General features: G+C 46.6%; 1 protein-coding gene across 1 annotated transcript in view; it reads right to left on the bottom strand.

Annotated features, from left to right (window-relative positions):
* Positions 1 to 1326: 1326 nt before the first annotated feature.
* The window catches only part of LOC125757166 (uncharacterized), a 32958-nt gene continuing 11012 nt past the window's right edge, over positions 1327 to 23272 (bottom strand). The window contains 5 exon segments of the mRNA XM_049412443.1: positions 1327 to 1423; positions 1425 to 1719; positions 2106 to 2339; positions 2791 to 3302; positions 7345 to 7672. Coding sequence (XP_049268400.1) covers positions 1327 to 1423; positions 1425 to 1719; positions 2106 to 2339; positions 2791 to 3302; positions 7345 to 7672 — 1466 coding nt within the window.

Here is a 23272-nt window from a genome sequence, read left to right as displayed (position 1 = left end):
GTACTGATATGGAAGACAGCGCAACGCACATTCTTGAAGGAACGGCTTCATGCGACGATCACGGTGACATCACATCAATTGAAAACATGCACGAGCCGCCTACCATAGTCCCTGAGGTGCCTGCAACCCCCTCCGTTGTCACCGACACACCTGCCCGGGCCAACCAAACAGGAGGAACCGCGGCTGACAACGTTGAGGCCACTGCTTCAACGTCCAATCCTACTACAGGAAATGGTGCATCACGTGGTATGCGATTTTCTGTGACTTAATTAGCCCCTAAAAATAATGAAGTCCTATATTTTTCTTCCAATTTGCATTTAAATGACAGTAAAGTGTACGCTTGTTCCTCTTGTTCGGTGTTTACCAATGTTCATGTGCTCCCAACATGTTTGATGTAATAGTAGCGTATGTGGACGTTTCTTTTTTTTTTTTACATCGCAGCTAGAAGGCGCAATGCCAGGGACACGAATTATGCCTTCCTCGAAAAAAAGACTGAGGCACCACCTGCTGCTGAAAGAAAAAGACTTCGCCCTCGAGTCAAGGCGTCTAGCGCTTGAGGAAGAACGGCTGGCCTGGGAGAAGGAGATAGTGCTAATGAGGGTCGCCTTGTTGCAGTGCTTGATGACACAAGAAGGGAGATTGCAGAGCAATGGGCTGAGGAGCGAAGAATGCGAGCTGAAGAACGCGAGCGCGACAGAAAAGAGCGAGCCGAAGAACGTGCACTTGCCGCAGTTCAGCAACAGTCGCTTACCAATGTAGTTGAAAAGTTGTTGGCCAGAATAAAATAACACTTTGCGTTCATTTTCTGCTCATAGAACATTTATTGCACCTGTGACATGCAATCTTGTTCACATGTAAAAAACATGAACGAAATACTTTAGAGTTCGGCTGCATAAATGGTAGTAGTGCTGTTTCCCATGGTGCATTGGGAAGCATGTGCAAGCAACACAGCTGCTTTTTTTTTTTGCATTGATTCCTCATAGAATGTACACTAACAAACCGGGGAATTTCACACAGAGACGTACGTTGGTATGATTCTCAAGTTAATTTGCAAGGCTGTGTAAATACTGGACGCAGCAGCCTGGTCACCTAATTCCACCTTGCGAGTGCAAATGTGCCACATTTGATGAATCATGAAACGAAAAAGCAGTACTGTTACGCCATTTATTACGCGCAAAAACTGGTCTTACAGTCAAGTAAACGAAAACTTTGAGGACATAAATACAATGGAAAAAATTCGCATAATATACTCTACACCTTCGGTCGGGACAGCTTCGCACGCTTACCAGTTTGCTTTAAAATAAATAATGTGCATGTGCTGCGAAATTACGGGCTCCTTTGCTTCAAGTATTCACGCAAAGAAGGTGGCTGCAAGTCAAAATACTCTGAAACCTGGCTGCCATACATACATGTGTGGCAGTTCCAGAATTGTGGCAGCTTTGTACATTTGGGCTAACTGCTGCCATAAAAGCTTCTGATTTTTTTTAAAATCCAGAAACGCGAATTCGCCAACTATTTTCCCAAAGCCCCACTCAACGGCTTGGCGAACAGAGCTCATCCCACGGTTGAAGACCTGCTGTGCTGGTGTAAGGGTGTTCCCGCCATATGGTTTCATTATGAGCGGCAGCAGGGGATACGCCGGGTTCCCGTACATCACGAAGTCGTCGTCTTTTACAAGCCGCTCGAGCTTCGAGTATAGTCCGCTGCTCTCAAGAATTCCTGAAAAATAGAAATGCATCAATTGTTATTCTTATTGGACGAGCACAGAGTAACTCAAGCTGTCTAATGGCTTACGGATCTCCTTTAAAGCGCTGTCTTCTTGTGAAAGGTTCGTCTTGAGTAATACTTACACAGTATGTGAGAATGTGACAAAAAATGTAACAGATAATCTGTGAGAATGTGGCAAAAAATGTAACAGGTAATCTAATGAGGCAGGACACGAAAGGTGAGGCATGCAATTCGTTGCGACAAAATAAGAATCACAATGAAGTGGCATGACTCAAGAGGGGTGATTGTTGCAGGGGTGATAGCACTCTCATAATGCCTGTGCAAGTACTACACAGTGTAATACTTTTTTTCTTCTGTAAAAGAAAATCCTTCCTCGCCTGCATCATGTCGTCTTCCGGGGTAAGGTCCATCCAGTTGGCAAATTATGCCGTTCGGGCACATGACAGACTGATATTTTACACAGTGGCATCTCTTGTGCCCCGAGTAGTACTGTTCTTGGTTTCGTTTCGGTCTGCAAATAGGTCGAGCCGTTCCGTCGATAAACGCCCAACAGTTGCGAAGAGGCGCTCCTTTCCTTGCCACAGCCTGCAGAAAAATAAGTGCGAAAAAGGCTTTTCAATTTGCTTCCTCTGCATTCACAAGCTATACATTTTCTAACAAATCTGTAGCTCACATAACGTGTGTCGATATGGCTAACAATTGCTGTTCTAAAATATGCAAGGTCATCTAAGCACTGGATTTTGAAAATTTTATATTTACTGACTCGCCGCTTTCGGTATCGATTCCGTAATCGTGAAGGAGCAAGTCTTTTTCACACGAAACACGACAAGTTCCTGTTCGGTCGTGTTTTTTAGGCTGTGCTAAACAGAACACGGGAACAACAGACTACGAACCGGACACTGTGTTTATGAAACAATGTTTTCGTATGTCAGTGTTACATTAGATTAGTCCACAGGATATGTGAGACAATGCACGTGCGCATTTCGACTCGATTTCGTTACTACTGTGTTAGTAAAAAGTGTCAAAGTAAACTTACTTCTGCAAGCGTGCCGAGGCAGCGGCGCGATAACCAACTGTGGATGTTGCAGTCGTCCAGCAGATGACCGAAGTTACTGGTGATGTGGCAAAACATTTTTGAGGCCACAGAAGACATGACGGAGGCATGCAGACCAAAAATGTTCTCCAAATCGCACCATCTGTTTGGGTAGGCGAGGCGTCGAAGAGTGAGGCACAAAGCAGTTTGCCCAGGAACAGTCACATTCTGCGCACTGACCACTGCTTGCGGCACTAAAAGAGCACTTGCTAGTTCGCCGAAATCTTCTTTCTCGAACCTGAACTGCAGCTTAAAAAGTTCAACGTCAATCCGTTCAATGTCCAGGAGGCCGTGGCGGGACCGGTACCTGAACAGCTCCCGTTCGCTTTTGCGCCTCAGCTCGTCTTCGAGGTCGTCGAAATAGCTGCCTCCTATCAGCAGTCGTCGTTCCTCATTGCTTAGCAGAATATCATCTATTTCTCCCCAAGACAAAACCGACAGAAGGTCACGATTCCATAGAACGCTTGCTTGCATTGCAATCCTGTAAATCCGTGACCCACTAGTGAACAATTCGACGTGACTATTCGCGTGCACAATGGGTAACTGTGTCGACTTCGTAGCAGCACGGCCGCGCTAGAAGAGAGACGCGGCGCACGAACGCGCGCCGACCCCTCCCGGCCGAGGTGGCGGTTTCAGAAGCTGGCGTATGGTAACATGCAGCTCCAGAGAGTGCAACGCTGGAATACACTTTTCAACTTTTCCGTCCGTGCAACTATAGCTGTTCAGTGAGACGCGCTTTGCTACGTACGCGTGATCTCGCGCGTTGCGTACGCACGTGGCTGCGGACACCCAACTAAATCTGTCTAATCACCTGTGGCGCATACCCGTACACCGCTGCCCGTGGTAAACGGGTATGTGCCACACGTGTCTGGAGGAAGGGGTTTGACGACGTACGCGACAGGATTTTCACGTTATTCATGTCGTGACCAGACAGTCATATTCGTCAAACCCTCTCACCTCTCATGCTAATTTTGGTCTACACCAAGATAATAAGGCGATCACAAGAGCACCCAGACCTAGGCGGCTAGATAGATAGATAGATAGAAATGCTCAAAGTGCCAAAGGTTCGCAAAGAAATGCTTCGCATTTAAACACATATTGCAATAACCAGACTGAAAACAACAACAACAACAAAAAATCACCGCCATATCCACGAAGTGAATGATGTTAGAGGAGCTTGCTCGGAGATGATCGGGTAACCCGCGAATGCTCCGTACACATTCCATCATATATAGACGTGACAACGTTGTTATATATGCATTACATCCACAATGTTTATTAATTTACGGTTGGATGCACTATATACATTTTGATGAAGTATATATACATTTCGATTAACTATAAACATTATACACACACAAGAGATGTTGTTTTACCAAGTTCAAGAAGGGCGTCCCTCGATGAGTCCGCCTCCCTTGATCCCAGCAAGGACACAAATAAAGTTATGTCTCTCTCTCTCCCTCGGTGAGTTCGGGGACTGGTTTCCCTTTAAAGATGATTGCTTTATGATGGATGAACTATATGCATTACATATACACAAGAGATGTTCTTTTACAAAGTACAAGAAGGGCGTCCCTCGATGAGCTTGGGGACTCGTTTCCCTTTAAAGATTATTGCTTTATGATCAGTAAAGTATGTTGCCAAGGGATCATCGATGATGGGACGCAATGGAAAGGTCGAGAAGGCAACATCGATACAGGTGCCCCTGATGGTGGTGGGACGTTTGCAGTCGTACGATACGCATCGGAGAGAGTAACGTGACATCATGTGTTGGCTGGTTATTGGCAACGCGAGATCTTCCCGAGCTGCTGCTGCGTTGCGAGCCCGTCGCGCTGCTGCCGTTCATGCTGCGGAGCGGCAACGAAGAGTGTTCACTTAGCGAGCTCCCGGCGAAGAGAAAGGAAACGAGCCAAACGAGAGGTGCGGCCCTCGAGCAGTCACCTAACCGAGCGTGGTGTGTCCCGCCTTGAGCGGCGGCGCGCCATCTAGTGAGCATTCTTGAAATCACCGGAGAGAGCGCAGCTGCGCCGAGCGTGGTGTGTGCCGCCGGCGGTCACGCAGTGCATGGACAAGGCGCGAGCATAAGAAGCTTGGCAAACAAGCACCTAAAAACAGTATAGAGACGTATAGGTAATTCGTCAGATGCAAAAGAAAGACAGCTAGGAAATCACTTGTGCTAGCCATCACATCATAATTTTAAAAACTATTTGAATAGGTATAGCAGGATGAAAAAAAAGTAGCCCAAAATATTTTCTGGTAGGTAAATACTTTCTTTATTAGATCTAGCATCGGTAACGGTGGTGTTACAGTTGTCCGAATTTTATTTGAATATAAACCAATCTTATCGCATCTAAATCGACCTTACATCCATGGGATCCTTCAAATCGTAGATGTGTGAAAGCCACGAGGCACAAGGCACCCCAATTCTTGCATTCTTCGGACTTCGTAATGAAGCACCATGCAAGAGAAACTTCGATAACGACAGCGGCATCACAATTTGCGCAATAGACGCCGCAAGCATTGGAGCACGCGGCATAGGACAGTGGATAAGAACAAGTGTTATGGTACTGACACAGCTAAAAAGAAAAAAAAATCGAAAAAACAAAAGGTGAGCTGGGCGTAGACGTTTGCATGCTTGATTTTGTCGACACGGCGCGAGCATCACCACGTGACTCCGCTGCAAAAATAAGGGCGCGCATACCTCGTCGCCTGCCCTCGCTGGAGGACTCTGGCGGAAGGATAAAAGAATGTCACTATCCTATTCAGGTGGCTTCGTGGCATCTTGTATCATCTTGGGAAGCGGAGTTCAGCCTACGATTATTGTTTCGCAAGGTGGTGTTGCGATTGCAGTATCTTGTATCCTAAGATACACGATACATTATTTCATATGTATCGTAAATACAGATACTGATACACGTCTTGCGAGACGTATCGCGATACAGACACAAGACACCCAAAGAGTATCTAAGATAGTGTTAGCGTCAAGGATGGCCGTAAAATATACAATAGAAAACGCAACGCACGACGCACGGTTGAAAAGGGAAAAAAAGAAGTTTACATTTAATTATAAAAAATTTATTTAAAACGCAAAACTCATAACACAAAATCTCATACGCACATCCGCTGAAATCGCACCGCTAACAACGCACAATCGCTCTAATCGCACCGCTCAAACGCACAACCGTTCAAATCGCTCGCACTTCGCAGACTCTTCTTGTCGCTCGCGCTTCTCCGTCTGTCTCGTCCTTCCCGCGCTTTTCGCTCTCGTTTTCACGGCCACAGATCTGAGCACACAAACGCGCACGTTGACACAAACACGCATACACACACACACACACACACACACACACACACGCACGCACACAAATGGTTCCACGACGTCGGAGGGTCTGGGCAGCCGGCGAGGACCCAATTCCACGCATTCGAGGAAACTTGGTGTGCCCCGGCGCCTCGCGGCTCGCCGATCTCAGCAGCACATAAACAAGGAGGAGGCCCCTTCATGTGGCTAGCGAACACTCGCATGACAGAACACACACAAAAAAGGAATAAAATGAAACTCAAAGATGTGGAGCAGTCGCGTACAAACGTATATTTTCGATACTGGCCGAGCTCTGCTGCGAACCTCTGCCTCCCGCGTTCCTGAAGTGTGGTAGTGTATACAGACCTTGCATATCGTGTACCAGTGTTTATGTGCTTGTTGATGCCATCTTTGTGCGGGATTCACGATATGCTGTGTCCAGGTATATGTTAACAACTTCAGCTATACCACAAGGGTTTTTATAGTCAAGGGTTCGACGGAACACCGTCTGGCGAGGGGCATACATTTCTTGCGAATAAACAAACACTCGCCAGAGTTGCAACGAAAAAGAATTTATGACGTTTCGAGACCACTACGGGTCTCTTGTTCCCACACAAGCGTAAGAAGTTGGGCCGTGCCTTTATATGCGTAGTAGATGGCGCAATGATCTGGTATAAGTATCGGGCAGATTTCCATGTGTCCGATTAAGTGTATGAGGCGTCGACTGGATTAAAAGTATGATTAAGTGTATGAGGCGTCGGCTGGATAAAAGAAGGCCTGATAAAAGTTGCCTGATTCTCCTATGTAAGATGCGCGGCAGTCTTGACATGCTATCTTATATACCACTCCAGGGTAGCGTTCACGTTCCAATGGATTTTTAACGCGGACCAGCTAGCTTCTTAATTTGTGCGAGGGCATGTGTGCGACTTGCACGTCATAGCTCTTGAAAATTCTTGCAAGGGTTTCGCTTACGCCGGGAGCATATGGAATGGGTGCAGTTTTCTTGCGATCGCTTGGTTTGTTTCCAGGAGGTTCTCTGGAGCGGAGTTCCTGCTGACGTAGTAGTTGGTGAGGGTAGCCATTGCCTGTGAGGTCATGTTTTACTTTAGCGTATTCCCGCCCTGGCGCTGAATCGTCTGAGCAAAAAAGGAGCGCACGCTTGAAGAGGGATGCCGCCACAGAGCGTTTGTGGCCAATGGGATACGCCGAGGCAAAGCTGAGGTACCTGCCCGAATGTGTGGGCTTTCTATGCACTGTTGTAGAACAACCGCCGAAAGAGCGCTGAACAAGGACGTCGAGGAAGGCAATTCGTCCGTTGTTCTCTTCGTCTACCGTGAATTCAATAGACCGTTCCATAGAGTTCAGGTCGTCCAGAAACGGTTGCACTTCTGAGTTGTGCATTGCGCAGAAGCAGTCGTCTACGTACCGAAGGAAAGTCTTTGGAGGGCGCTCGAAAGTAGCCAAAGCTTTGCTCTCGATGAATTCCAAGGCCAGGTTTGCACACGTCACAGAAACGGAAGCGCCCGCCGCCCATGGCTGTTCCAAAAACTTGTCTGTAATAGTTCCCATTGAACACAAAGTAAGTGTTATTAAGACAGAAATGCAGAAGATGACAGAGATCTTCAACCTCGAACGGCGTTCTGGAAGGTAGGGACTTATCTTTCTGGAGCACTTGTCTGCAACATTCCACAGCGAAATCTACAGGTACTGACGTGAACATCGATTTCACGTCGAATGAAACCAACCGGTCATCGTCGTCCAAGGAAATTTCTTTTTCGACAAAATGTGCCGAATCTTTCACGAAAGAAGAAGTGTGCCCGACGAGTGGTCGTAACACCTGATGCAGATAGTTTGATAACTTCTGGGGCGGGGATCGCGTAAAGTCAACAATTGGACGTAGAGGTGTATGGAGCTTGTGTATCTTCGGTACACCGTATATTGCTGGGGCAGACCCGTTCTGGCACAAGAGGTGAAAATATAGCTTCTTCTTTTCGGGAGGGACAAACTACCCGATACTTACACCAGATCATTGCGCCATCTACTACGTATATAAAGGCACGGCCCAACTTCTTACGCTTGTATGTGAACAAGAGACCCGTAGTGGTCTCGAAACGTCATAAATTCTTTTTCGTTGAAACTTTGGCGAGTGTTTGTTTATTCGCAAGAAATACCACAAGGGTTAAATCATGATCATGGGCGTTAGTCGTCGGGATGGAAATATGTCACTATAAGGCACCAGTAGGGTGGCTAGAATGGCCAATTCTAGCCACCCTAGCACCAGCGCGGATGCATCCACGTCAAATGGCGATAGCTACAAAATGGCAGGTCGGGCGAGTTGGTGAGTTTTAATTTTTTACGAAAAACAGCGCAGACACACACACAAAAAAAACGTAGACAAAAAGAGAGGCAAGACACACAGCGCAGCGCTACTGTGTGTCTTCCCTCTCTTTTTTGTCTAGATTTTTTTTTTGTGCGCTGTTCTTCTTCTGGTGCTATAGCTGCCAAACACCAATAGACATTCTTTACAAGCTCTCATCTACATCATGTTCTTTGTGAATGCAAGCGATACGCATCAGAGAGACAGTCTCTGAAGGCAGCCTTGCATCTTCAACGGGGATCGTGCTTAGAGTTGCGACATGTTCTGGGCCCATGGCAAAGCAGCACCTGTGCGCTACGTGCCACGAAAGCGCTGTTGAATTTCTTGCGGGCCACGAGTCTGAACGAAACTTTGTAAACTTGTGTGACTGTATGTGTTATGTGGTTATCACTGTATATATCATAATCGTCACCCAGCACCTGGTGTAGCATGTCAGGCGAACAGCCAGGCAAACATCTCCAGCTTCATTAAAATGTTTATCTCTATCTCATCTATCAATGCACACTAAAAAGTCAACTACTTCTGTGAAGATACGTTTCACTTTCATGTTATACCGATTCCTATGATGGAGGGATCAGCCATGTTTTTTTTGTTTGTTTGTTTTTTAAGTTTCGTCGGCTGCTTTCTTTAGTGCAGAGAATTTTTTCCGACCAGAGGAACATCAACAATGAGAACGGCGATGGCATCATTGTCAGCGCATGAGGATAAATATAATTAAGAGTAATGAGAGAAAGGTGTGTTTTAGCGAAGGCGGTGTGACAGAATATGAAACATATTCATTTATTTATTCATGTACCCTATAGGCCCGAGGGCATTACATAGGAGGGGTGGGGGGAGGTAGTAGCATACATACATAAAACCAACACTAACAATAAAGTAATAAAAGGTTTGAAAAAAACCAATAACATCGTATAAATAATAAAAAATCGTAGAAAAGTAATTATAAAGACAAAACTGCACTAAAAAGGAAAGCGTACACAAGAACAAACGAGGCTGAAGGTTTCTCTTCTAAAGAGTAATCAAGTGACCGAGTTATACAGCAAGCTAGATAAATCACTCATGTACATCTGAGTCTGTTATACGAGATCATTCAAACACCAAGATGAAGCTTTAATTTGTGAGTGAATTTTTCTCTGTTTATTTATACAGACAATATTGTTAGGAAGTTGATTCCAATGGTTAACATCAAGAAGTAATGGTGAATATAAAAACAGATTTGTTCGGGCAAATAAGGGTTCTAATTTGAATTCGTGGTCCAGACGAGCGAATATTCGATGGGCAGGATTAGTAAGTGCAGACAGTTGCGAATCGTGATGGTAGAGATTGTGAAAGAGAGACAGAAGGGAGAACAGTCTGCGTGACTGCAAAGACGGCAACTTTAGAGACATTTTAGTTTCATTTATGAAGTTCGAGAGTAATTCTTTGTTACGAAACGGGCACTTTTGTTTTGAAGAGAGACTATTTTATTTATGTGGTAAGCCTGGTGAGGGCTCCATATTTGGGAAGCATAGTCAAGTTTAGAGCGCACTAGTGTATTGTAAGCTAAAAACTTAGTAGCAGAATTGGCGAAATCTAAGTTACGTCTGATGAATTCGAGTGTCTTATAAGCGTTGCTAGTGATAGTGTCAATGTGTATGTTCCATGATAAGTCACTCGTTAAGTGAACTCCCAAATACTTAAAATTGGATACATTTTCAACTGGTTTCTCATTAAATGTGTAGTGATTAGTTATTGGGTTTAGTTTTGTAGTAAATGAAACGACCTTTGTTTTGTTCACGTTGACTTCCATCTGCCAGTCCTGGCACCATTTACTTAACACATTAAGATAATTCCGCACGTTATTAGCATCTTCACTGTTAGTCATCTTTCTATATATCACACAGTCGTCGGCGAATAACCTTACCGTGGAAGTCATAAAATTAGCTTTATCATTAATGTAAATTAGAAATAGAATCGGTCCCAGCACAGATCCCTGAGGCACTCCCAATTTGACGCGCGCTAAAGCGCAGTGTTTCTCGTGACTACAACGGATTGGTATCGGTTAGTTAGGAATTCCGATATCCAATTAACAACGTGAGTAAAGTATGTTGAGTAAATGGGCATGGCTGTAACATATACGTAGATACGCGAACTGGTCGATGGACTTTCAAGCGCGTATGTGCATCAAGCGGTAAAGAACGGGCTGATATGTGTTGCATGTTACTATTATCCTTCTCTCTACCTTCTTTTTTTTTCCTTGTTTGCTTGCGGGTAGCCTGTTTAATTTATTTATTTATTTATTTATTTATTTATTTATTTATTTATTTATTTATTTATTTATTTATTTATTTATTTTAAGATCCTGGCGACCTGTATCACTGGCTTTTTCAACACAGCCGTGGGGTGCGTCGCAGTTCAGTTTCTGTTTCGGTGCTCGTGATTATGTAGAATTATTTCCAAGATTCTAGGAAAATTGGCTAATACTACGTGTTGTAGAAGAACGTATGCAATTTGAAAAAAAAAAACTGGAAAAAGATCCTGACATGATAAAAAATAAGCATTAAAAATGAGCCAAATTTCTGACGAGTTTACAAAGAGAAAATCGTCGTGCATTTGGGACAGTGACCAAGGTGTCCTGTTTATTTCCATTCAAACACGGGAAACGCTTTTGAGGTGTTTCCTGATAACGGCAAACATTGCAATACACGTGTGCGCATGATGACTCATGCAGAATCGCGGGGCATCATCTCTGAACGCTTTGTAAAAGATCGATGGCGCGAAAAGCGAGAACCTACAGCCCAAAATCATCATGTGATTATCAGGCGTGTATTGTAGTACACGGCGCGCCTGCTAACCACATCAAAATGAATCCGGAGCACACTCCGGATTTATTTTCACCATCTGAGATTCTTTTACGTGCATCACACAAAGTTTGGCACTATGCGCCTTCGGAATGCGGCCAAGGGACCGGGATCGAACACGCGGCCTCGTTTCGGATACAACTTAAGAAGTCAGGAGTGGCCCCGCCCATACGACCGAAACGCGGCAGCCGATCGCCTCCGCGACTAAAGAAAAATAGTCGCGCTCATGCCACGGCCGGTCTGGAGGCGCGCGCTCGCTCCTTCCTTTACGGCCTGAGCAGGGCACGGCCGGGCTAGACAGCACGCGCCCGGCCGTGAGCAGGGAGGGCTGTTTCTATCTATGGCCGCAACTTCGTGGGGGCGCTCCGAGCCAACCCGCTCCCGGCCGTTGCGGAGGCTAGCGCGCGCAGGGAATGCTTGGCTTCAGACTTAGGCATGGCCCTTTCTGAAGTTACTCTATATGGTATGCATGGTACCAATGTGATAGAAACATGGTAGCAAGTATAAATGGTGACTCTGCTAAATCCCGATCTTCAGAAGGCGTGGCGCAGGGCGCTCATGCGCCCGCTTCTGTTGGTCAGCAGAGCATCGACGCGGCTATAATAAAGCATTTTTTTAGTTTTCTGTAACTTCGAGAATAAGTAAGATGATAAATATTGCATTTCGCGCGCATTTGCGATCGTGCGTCGCATTGGGAAGGCTCGGCCGCATGATCCGTCACCAACCGGCGTAAGAAATGACGCAAAACTTATTCTTTGGTAAAAAATGCTTTAAGAAACGTTTATTTCAAATGCACATGCCGGTCGTCGCTGTACTTGAAATAATAACATTGCACATTTTTTGTTGAAGGCATCATAATTCGTGCTTTAATATTGAAATAAATCCTTCATAAAGCTGAAAGTCACTGCAATATGGCCACGGCCAGTGTTTTCCGCAAGTAGCTTTGAGTCGCAAACACAGTAGCAGGAATAATAATAATAATAATAATAATAATAATAATAATAATAATAATAATAATAATAATAATAATAATAATAATAATAATTATAATAATAATAATAATAATAACAACATAATACATTGTTCAAAATAGAAAAAACACAAAGAATTACATGAAACAGCACGCACTAATATAGCCTCAGACAAGCACTAAGCTACACAAAAACAGAATAAAAGCCCAAGTCGCACCACACTACGCTGAGTCCTTGCATACATACAGAATCCCAAGCCCACGCGAGTCCAGATGCAGTCTTCATTGCGCATGTGAAGACATGAGAAATATATTCAGATGAGAAAATGCACGCCAGGGACGAAGATGAAACATTAAAAAAACTTTCAGAGAATCCTTTCAATGGGAAACGGAATGTTATCCTTCGTACTGCAACAATATATTGCGCATGAAGAACTGAAAAAAAGCACTGCTGGTAAAACACTGTAGTGACGATCACATATTTTACCGCCACGTCATACTTCTAGTCGCGCCGATCATGCTTACAAAGTCAATCCTATCTCGCTGGCTCGCCATAAGGATGAGATTAGCCGTCTCATTGTAGAAACTGAGCTCAAGGACGCACTCGGTGATATCTGCATCAGCACGGTCATACCAATACCAGGATATGGTTATGAAGGACGCCGTAGTGGAGCTCTCAGGAAATTTCGACCACCTGGGGTTCTCTAACATGCACCTAAATCTAAGCACACGGGCCTGAAGCATTTTCGCCTCCATCGAATATAAGGTGGTCGGGTCTTAAAAAATAAAGATTGTTGTTGGTAGTAGCGCTGCGTGTGCGTCTTATTTTGCCAAGTGCCGAGAAAGGCAGACTGCCCCGACACGCACGTGTACTTTCTTCACCGCTTCCAACAGCCGGAATAAGTAATTAGCACGAGAAACAGGCCGGGAACAGCTAGTTTACAATACGAAGCGCAAGCGGCCGCAACGCGCTTTGGGGGGGTTGGCTCGCGACGCCCTCACGCGGAGCGCCCCGACGTGACTGTGTAGAAAAAGTTCCATTGTACTCCCGGCGGCTGCTTAGGCCGTAAGGAAGGGAGCGAGCGCGCGCCTCCAGACCGGCCGTGCTCATGCACGCACCGATGTTCTCCGAAGGCGGAGCCACCGGCCGTCCCGCTCATGACGTCAGTCCCGCGCGCGCGCCCATTGGTGCAGGCTTGTGTTCATCCGCCTTTGAGAAGGAAATGGCGCATGACTTCTAAAATTGCATCCGACTGTAGTTATAACATCAGACATGTCCATCGAAAAGACCAGGTGGCACTGCACAACAACTGGCGTTTTTGCGGGTTGTTATGATCGGCCTGCCTGGCTTGGCGCCGCTTTGACGCATGAGACGTTGCGGCTAAGACTACCCTGATTTCTTCCGGGTCAGCGGTTCCAGAGATGCACCAAGAGCGGCGACAACGCGAAAGTCGTTCGTCTAATTATCTCAGGTTGTCTGCGCCCCTCGTAAAACCCTTTGGGCACGCCTGACCGACTGACAGATTAGGAAGAGTTGTTGGCCGTCGAGGGGGCTTGCTTTGTCGTCAAGGTGCCCCGGAAAAAGGGCCCAGCGTCTGGGAACCGTCTGCGGATGCATTTCCCACGTTCTCCGTGGCGCCTTGGTGCCGCTGTTTCCACAATTCGTGGTCTGCCTGGCGCCGCATACCCATCACTGCAACAGTCTACGAAATTGACTTCCACGTAAGACTCAACGTCTTCGTGCTGTGCCGTGTAGTGCGCGGTGGGCAGTGTTTTTCCCTCGCCATGGGACGAACTGGACGTGCCTCTTTCTCCTTTCGTGGGTTGGGAGGGAGGCGGCGTTTCACCTTCCCCTTTTGGGGACGGAGGTGAAGATGGAAATTTTCATTGGACTGTCCTGGCCTCCATTGTTTTTTCCTACAGGGAACCCTGGGAAGGCCGGGACATAAAATGCGAGCGCCGATGCGCTCCCGACAAGCTCTCACAAGCTCCCAGAAGCTCGAGAGCTTCCATGATGCTAACCCCATCATGTAGCAACACGCTACCTGTAAATAATTTAACAAACGTTACTGTTAACAGCTCCGGGCTTCTCTCCTCGACATCTCCCCGGGACTCTGGCTGGCTCCGGTCCTCTGGGCAGAACCCTGATCACATCAGCATCAAGCGGTAAAGAACGGGCTGATATGTGTTGCATGTTACTATTATCCTTCTCTCTACCCTTCTTTTTTTTACACGAAAGTGTTTTATGCCGGGGTCCACCAAGTACTTCCGTTACCGGATATGACGTTCATAAAATGGACGCCAACGGGTGTGAAAGAAGACCAAGAAACAAACAGATCCGCCGCTGTGAATCGAACCCACGACGCGGCGGCCGCGACGGTTAGCGCCCGACGCGAAACCAACTAAGCTAGTTAGGCAGACGCCGGACACCTCACAAACGTGCCTTATATCTTTCACACATTCCCTCTCGCACGGTGCTCTCTATTGGCAGTGTAGATAGGCGGTGCGGAGCGGGGGCTCGTGATTCGGTGCTCGTGATTATGTAGAATTATTTCCAAGATTCTAGGAAAATTGGCTAATACTACGTGTTGTAGAAGAACGTATGCAATTTTGGAAAAAAAAAAAACTGGAAAAAGATCCTGACATGATAAAAAATAAGCATTAAAAATGAGCCAAATTTCTGACGAGTTTACAAAGAGAAAATCGTCGTGCATTTGAGACAGTGACCAAGGTGTCCTGTTTATTTCCAGTCAAACACGGGAAACGCGTTTGAGGTGTTTCCTGATAACGGCAAACATTGCAATACACGTGTGCGCATGATGACTCATGCAGAATCGCGGGGCATCATCTCTGAACGCTTTGTAAAAGATCGATGGCGCGAAAAGCGAGAACCTACAGCCCAAAATCATCATGTGATTATCAGGCGTGTATTGTAGTAGACGGCGCGCTTGCTAACCACATCAAAATGAATCCGGAGCACACTCCGGATTTATTTTCACCATCTGAGATTCTTTTACGTGCATCACACAGAAAGTTTGGCACTATGCGCCTTCGGAATGCGGCCAAGGGGCCGGGATCGAACGCGCGGCCTCGTTTCGGATACACCTTAAGAAGTCAGGAGTGGCCCCGCCCATACGACCGAAGCGCGGCAGTCGATCGCCTCCGCGACTAAAGAAATAGTCGCGCTCATGCACGCACCGATGTTCTCCGAAGGCGGAGCCACCGGCCGTCCCGCTCATGACGTCAGTCCCGAGCGCGCGCCCATTGGTGCAGGCTTGTGTTCATCCGCCTTTGAGAAGGAAATGGCGCTGACTTCTAAAATTGTATCCGACTATAGTTATAACATCAGACATGTCCATCGAAAAGACCAGGTGGCACTGCACAACATCTGGCGTTTTTGCGGGTGCACGAATCCCCATACTGTGTACAATGACGGTGAAGTTTCCAGGTTTCTCTGATTACATCGTTCGCTTCTCTGTCTTCTTCGCTTGCTAACTAGCAAGGCTGGGCCAAGAAACTTTGCGATTGTATCATGATACGGTACAAAATATTAGGGGAACAAGCAGTTTGCATACAGATACATGATACTACCGAAATTATCCGATGCAATACTTTCCATTTGTATCTTAATATACTTCAATACATTCACAGCTTTTTTTTGTTATAGAGCTATGTGATGCAGCAGTCGCCTATATGCACAAAATGTTTGCTTGGAAATTTCTGAAGACCAACTTTGTCTCATTCGAATGAAACATCTCAAATATTTCTTTGTATTTCTTGCTCAAAGTATATTGGCTTCATTCTGAAACAACTTATTGGAGTTGTTTTAGCTGCTTAACATGACAGATTTTTGTACGCTGCGCTGTCAGCGGTTTTTGCTTGCCGCTTTTGTAATTGAAGGGAGTCGCTGCTCTGCTTGTCACTATCTAATTACAAGAACGGCGATAAGAAGTCTCCGCACGATGGCGCAAATACCTCTGTGGAGTTTTACCTTGTCCGTAAACGAGGCTACCGTTTACGCGATACCGGATCACTGAACGGGTGTACAACAGCAACAACGCTGGTGGCGACATTTTTTGTGACGCATCGTGTATACAGAGAGCACATAGTCCTGCAGTGACCTTTCATGTTCTACTTATATGCTGGCGTAAAGTGTACGTTAGCGATTTATTCACTAACCTGCGCTTATTTAACTATTTTCCTTCTACGAGAAAAACAAAACTTGGACCATCTCCCCGAAGGGAACCCTGATGGGATGCGAAGCAGCAGCGGTGAGCACGGCGTTGACCCGGTTGAAACGGGCGTCGACGCGGGTGCTGGAAGAACGGTTTGAAGCGAAACTCGGTGTAGCGTTTACTCGAGTAAACGTTTGTTTGAAACGCAAAGACACGGAAGGCGGGTTGAGTTTCGTGTAAGTTTCATTAAAGCGTTTGGCAAGACTTCGTAGTCGTTGTTTCTTCAGAGTCGAGACACGGGCGCTGGACCGGAGCAGGCGCGCGTTTCGCCTTGACTACCACGGGTGAAGCGAGAGAGAAGTGACACGTTCAGGGGTGTTGCGAGCGGGCGGAGCAGCCGGTAGCTGCGGGCGCTACGGCGAGCATGCTGCGGGTGAGGGAGAGAGTGACATCAGAGCGCACCTGCGAGGGAAGCTTGCGAGGGAAGCGTGACGTCAACGCAAAGCTGTGGCGTGACCTACTTGGCAACGCTCCAACACCTACGGCGAGGGGAACGCGTTGCGGCGCATTCGTACGGACGCATGTAACGTACGGCGTTACACACGTGAGTCAAAGAGCTGCTTCGCATCTAAAACTTCTGCAACTCAGAAACGTTAGTGTCACAAAGCGTCGCCTCTTATAGCTCCGTTTACCTGGTGTTTTCTAACAATTAAAAAAAATGTTACGGTGACCTTAAAAAAAGGAAATATATGTTTAGGTAAAATGTAAAGGCGGTTCTGTGCATATCACACTGTTACAATGAATACGTATAGAAACGCGCTACAGTGTGCGCCACAAGTAACTATGACATTTAAGCTTCGTATTGTCAACTTACCTGCTAAGGTCATACAGTAGAAAATTCAGTGCCTTTGAAGAATAGAATACCTTAAAACGGCTCGTGGGGACGCCCACGAGAACAACGGAGTGTTTGGTAATAGGTGTAATTGTTATTGTATACTCCAGACACGCCCACAATATTGCCACGCCCGCTTCTTGTTTTATTTTGATGTATTCGGGTTTGGCCCGCAAGGACGGTTAGCAGCGCTCGACGCAGACCGCACTGCATTGTTTGAGAAGCTTCGCGATTGTAGTAGATCACTTTGTTAAGATTGCGCGCAGGACGCGAATAGTCTAGATTATTCCAGAGCTTGCGCGACCACCGGTGATAAGGCTGGAAAGTTCGATGCGTGATGTATAAGAGACGGCGCGTCCCAGCCATGATCAGTTTTTCGACGGCCCACGCTCTGTTCGCCTCTATCAGTGTACAGTGTGTATTGCTGTAGTTTGACTTTCCGTTTCCCGGCCATAAGTTCGGCCAAATAAAGAGTTTCATCTTGGACACGCCGACTGCTGCCTTCGTCGACGTCACGACCCCGTGACAATATTTTATTTCTGTCTGCAACATCAACGTGACTAACCGTGAATTCAAGTGGAATGTAAATATGTAAATATAAGCAATGACGTTGACGGTGGGAAAAATAAAAAGAAACCGGAAAACTTATTTTGGCTGCCGTTGCAAAAGACGTTTTGCCGTAAACAGATGAAAGTAAGAAACATCACATCACATCACATCACAAAGATACCTTAAAATTGTATCGCGATACGATACAAGATACTTGGCCAAAAAGTATTCGAGATACAGATACAAGATACTTCCGGAATTATTGTATCCGATATGATACTTCCCAATAGTATCTTAAGATACTTCGATACATTAGCAAATTTGTTATTATAGATCAATATAGTGAAGCAGCAAACGCCTATTTGCAAAAATGTTTGCTCGAAATTTCCTTAACTGCAACCAACTTTGTTTAATTTTAATGAAATATCTGTTGTATATCAAAAGTTCTGTCATTCTTGCTCAAAGTATACTAGTTTCGTTCCGAAACAGCTTATTGGGATTGCTTTGGCTGCATAACATCACAGCTCTTTATACGCTGTATTGTCAGTGGTTTTTGATTGACACTCTTGTAATGGATGGGAGTCGCTGCTCTACTTACCGACCAGCTAGCGAGTTGCCATCTATATAGAAGCCTCCGCACGATGGCGAAATACTGGTGTGGAGTCTTACCTTGTCCGTAAACGTACTACCATTTTCGTAATACTGGATCACCCGACAGGTGCACACCAACAGCAACAACGCTTTTAGTGATATTTTTCGTGCTACACGCCGTGTCTGCATTGAGAACATAAAGCTGCAATGACTTTTCATATTCTACTTATCGACTGGCGTCCGTTCGCTAGACGTGCTTCCAGCGAAGCAACCGGCGCGCAGACGGTCAGCTTATCGCTTTTCAGGGACGACGGCGTTTCCTCGCCGTGTGCTACCGTCAAAAATGCTGACGCACTGTGAAGCCGATTCCTAGAGCTGCGGCCGCTCATTTAGCCACGCTCCGGTGTTTCGCTCGAAACACGTTTGCGAGCGCTGCGGTATTCGCAATGTCCATAGAGTCGCTGGAAAAATTTCAGAGTATCGCATCTGTTTTCCGCGCGCCGCCGCCGACGCGCTTACTCGCATCACGTGGCCTCTCGCCGCCATATCCCTTCCAAGCGCTTTGGGTGCAGGCGCGTTCAATGCAGAGCGTGGCCGCACATTTAGCAGTACCACGGTCCCTAGAAGTACTTCGTCGCATTTTTAAACGCGCCTTGCAGATAGGGGCGTAAGCAATTTTTTTCGGGAGGGGGGGGCACCTCCTTGATCTAGCTGAAGGGGGGCCTGGCAGGCAGATGTGGTCGAGTGGCATTTCGTGCTATGTATGCCACGGGAAGAAAATTTGGGGGGGGGGGGGGGGTGCGGGGGCGGTGTGCCACCCCCTGGCTACGCCACTGCATGCAGATTCCAGAGAGTAGCTCACCAGCAATCGAACGTTACTCGTACTCTGAGAATCTTGTTAATTTTTGCATGCCGTGTGGGAAAAATTAATGTCAAAGAGCGCCGTTCTACGTGGCTGCATATAGTTGGTCGGAATTAATTCGCCCCCTTCGAAGAACACACCTTCCTACAGTGAACTACACAAACTTTGCTGGAAAAGATCTGATGCGACAGGAGACAGGATACTTCACCTTTTCGGTTCGCTATGGTCAGCGATATTGAAAGCAATACATACCTTTCTATTTGCTCGGCTGTTTATATCTCGATCTGTTGAACAGATTACGTATGCTATTCGAGTTATAAACGTGTCACGCACAGAGTGAAATTGAAGATTTGTTAAAATAATAACTATTTACTCGTATACCTTGAAGGCAATTCTGGCATGATCATTTGCCATTGCGCGAAACAGAAGCGTGGAACTCTGTTGATAAACTTGGTATAAGTGAATGTTATTCATCGTATTTTTAAATTAGTTGCCAAAAAAAAAATGTTGCTAATGCTGCATTCCGCCGAGCGTACCCCTAAAATACTGGTTAGTGGGTGAGAAGTGGTCACAGCAAAAAAAAAAAAAAAAAAAAGCAGATCCCACGCATTGCGGGAGTCGATTTTATGCGAGCCCTATGTCTATATACCTACTGTGTTGCAGAAGCTTTAAAAATTTCCCGGATGTGCTATTTCTGATGAAAACAACATAAAGCACCGTGTCGATGAAGTTTTAATAGGAGTGCATTATGAAAAAAAAAAGTGCAGCAGTGCAGAAACCGAACCCCAGCTGTTTACGCGCTGGCAACGCAAAAAAAAAAAACTGTTTGTCGGAATACAGCGAAATATTTGCAAATGCACTGAAACGTTGGGAATATTAAGGAGAAAGGAAATAGTAAATGAAACAATTTAGTGATGTCAGTCATTATCGATGGCCTATTATACGTATCGCATGACAAGACGCACCTACCGCACGCCGATTCGCCCATGCGTTTGGCTGCTGGCGTTCCGAATCAAGACATAAATACGTCGCGCACAACTTCCAATTACCGTACACACACAACTTCTATTACACATAACAACCAGTTGAACAGCAAGCATGGTGCGCAAGCAAGGTATGCGTCAGCGATCGGTCGAAGGACGCAATGTTGAATGTTCTCGATGTTGTTCGATAACGTTCTCGAGTGCAGTGAACCTGAACACCGACTGCAAAACTAGCGCAAACAGTCAAGGTTCACCAAATGTCGAAGTAAATGGCATCTCGCACATTGTCACTGCGCTAATGTTTTCAGCTCCGGACTTAGCGAACACACCCCGGGCGTGACACGAAAAGAGACCGATGAAGCCATGAAGCGAGTTCGCGAGCACATGGCAGCATTCGCCGCACGTTTCATTAGTTACACCGCTAACCGCGCAGTCGATCCATAACTGTCGATGACTCGAAATCACTTCTAATATCCTCTTGAATAGACACACACACACATAACGCCGTTCTGCCGAGCGTAACACAGCACCGAGGCGAAAAGATCGGTCCCTTCTCAACACACGCTAGCAACGCGCCGGACGGTCCGGAAGGGAAATGGCCGCCGCCGCCCAATGTTTCCCGCGTGCAGCCTACCTTTGCGGTACTCTGATTTTCCAGTGACTATAAAATGCCCATAGACTGTCGCGCCGCCAAGCGGAATTCAGGAGCGTCCTCTCGAGGAGGGTTAGTAGACGACAAAATGGCAGCACTACGCAGTCGCTCCCTTGTTTAGCTGTGCTATAGCCTCAGTGTTAACGCGCTGGCAAGAAAAGAACACTACGACTTTGCATGTTCCCTGCATCAGTGAACAAACCGGGCCCTCCGTGACACAGGAAATCTGATTCGTTCTTGGGAGACGTGAAGTTTTCGTGAAAATAACGTGGCAACTCGCACTTTCAGTACTATAGCTCACAGCGTACACATACTATCAGCTTCGCGAGGCTTTCTGTAGCCACGTAGGTTAGTTAAATGTTATCGTCTGACATAATCAGTTGAAGCTCACCCTGTTTTACTTGCATATAGCATTGGTCAGTGTTTCTTGTAGTGCATGATTCCCATAACACTGCACGCGGGAGGTCCCGCGGGCACGCGATGTGCTTTTGTATAACTGAGCGATCTCAAGCTGGCGATACCTCTATCCTTTGTCAGCAAAGCGCTGTTACGAATCGTGCGAGCGACGTTTCGATCATTCGAGAACGCGTCTGCTCGACGCCTTTCGTGGAGCGAACGCTTTCCACGCCGTCCTTCGCCAGTGTGTTGGTTTCATATTTCATAACCAGCGCTGCGCACGGCCACCTGGATCGGGGCGCGCGGCGGTGCCGCGCGCCCCGATCCAGGTGGCCGTGCGCTGCGTCGCTTGTTTTTGTACGTTTGTTGGTAGGTGGCAGCACACTGCAAGCGATTTGCTTGTTGACCGATCTGAGAGCAGAGTGTTCTTCGCGCCCAGACGCCTCTCTAATTGTAAACGTGGTGACGCGGAGTGGTCGAAGTCGTTCGGCGGAGGAAATTCTTCAGATTGCTTTCAGCAGTGATGTTGAAAGAAACCATCTTGAGGACTAGGATTTTTCACTGGACGTTGAAGACTGTGCAAGCACCGAGAGTGACAGCGACGATGAACGATCAGCTGCTAACTCACGAGGAGCGAGTTGCACTTCACGTCCCCTCGTGTGTTAATGTTCTTTCACGCTCGTAAGTCACTTTGATTGTATTTAATGTATAATGTCCTAGAGCGAGATCAAAATAAAAGCATAGTTCCTCTTGTGCACTGCATGTATCAATTATTGTGGATATTATGGAGCGCCGCATGCCGCCAACACGCTCGAGCTCGACCAGCGAAGCGAAATGGTTATAACGATAGAACGTGCAGTCACGGCCGCAATGCACGCCTCTCGGCTAACTTCTTCGCCGTTGCGAAAGCGTACCTGTGCATTCTTTTCGATATTCATGTTTCGATCGTGCTGATCGAACCTGCAACATGCGAGTGAAGTGAATTGCATGCACACGGCTAGAGTCTCAGCATGGCGGTGACACAAGCGCTACTGAATGGGATGTGAAATGCTTGTGTTCCGTTGAAGACGTAACTCCGCGTTCCCGACTGCGCAAGTAATGACGACGGCGTATGATGTTTGCAAACCATCACCACGTTAAACGTGCGGTCCCGTGCAGCAGCGATGGCGCTACTCGCTGGCGGCCTACTACTGCGGCAAATCCGTCAGGCAAGCTCAGCACGTACTACCTCGGAGTGCCGTTCAGCTCATACGTCAGTTCTAGTTCATGCAGTTTTATGTAGCACGCACAGGATTCGCAAAGCATCGTTATGCACGCTAACGGAGCTGAAATATAACCTTTCACGCCGCAGCAAATAATTAGGTGGCGAGTACTTAGCACTTTCCATGGTTTGGGAAAGCATTTTAGTCTCATATCCATTTCAGCGCAGCTCATGACTTCATCCGGTGAAAGCAGCACGGGTCGTACGTCCGCACGTCCTATCTGTTCCTATGCTAACAAACGGGTTGACCCTCCTCCTGGCGCCATCTTGAAAAGCACGGCGCGCCACCTATAGTTCGTGGGCATTGCCGAATATTTTCAACGTGGTAGTACTTGTGCAAAAAAATGGCATAGGAATCGTTTTTTTTTTCTTTTTTCTCGGACACTTCCATGCATGTAGGACGCTAAGAAAAACAGCTGCAGAGTCTCTCGAAGACTTAGCGCACGAAAACACGAGGACGCAAAAGGGCACGAGGACTGTTTTCGTGCGCTAAGTCTTAGATATGCTGTACCAACTAGCCCAGCAGTCTGTTTTGCAGAGTCTCGTTGCACGCTGTGAAATGGGTTAAGGAAACGCCGGAATAATTTTGTTCAGCTGCGGTTTTG

The sequence above is a fragment of the Rhipicephalus sanguineus genome, chromosome 1 (assembly GCF_013339695.2).
Source record: "Rhipicephalus sanguineus isolate Rsan-2018 chromosome 1, BIME_Rsan_1.4, whole genome shotgun sequence".
NCBI lineage: Eukaryota > Metazoa > Arthropoda > Arachnida > Ixodida > Ixodidae > Rhipicephalus > Rhipicephalus sanguineus.
This window is presented reverse-complemented; position numbering and strand designations above follow the sequence as displayed.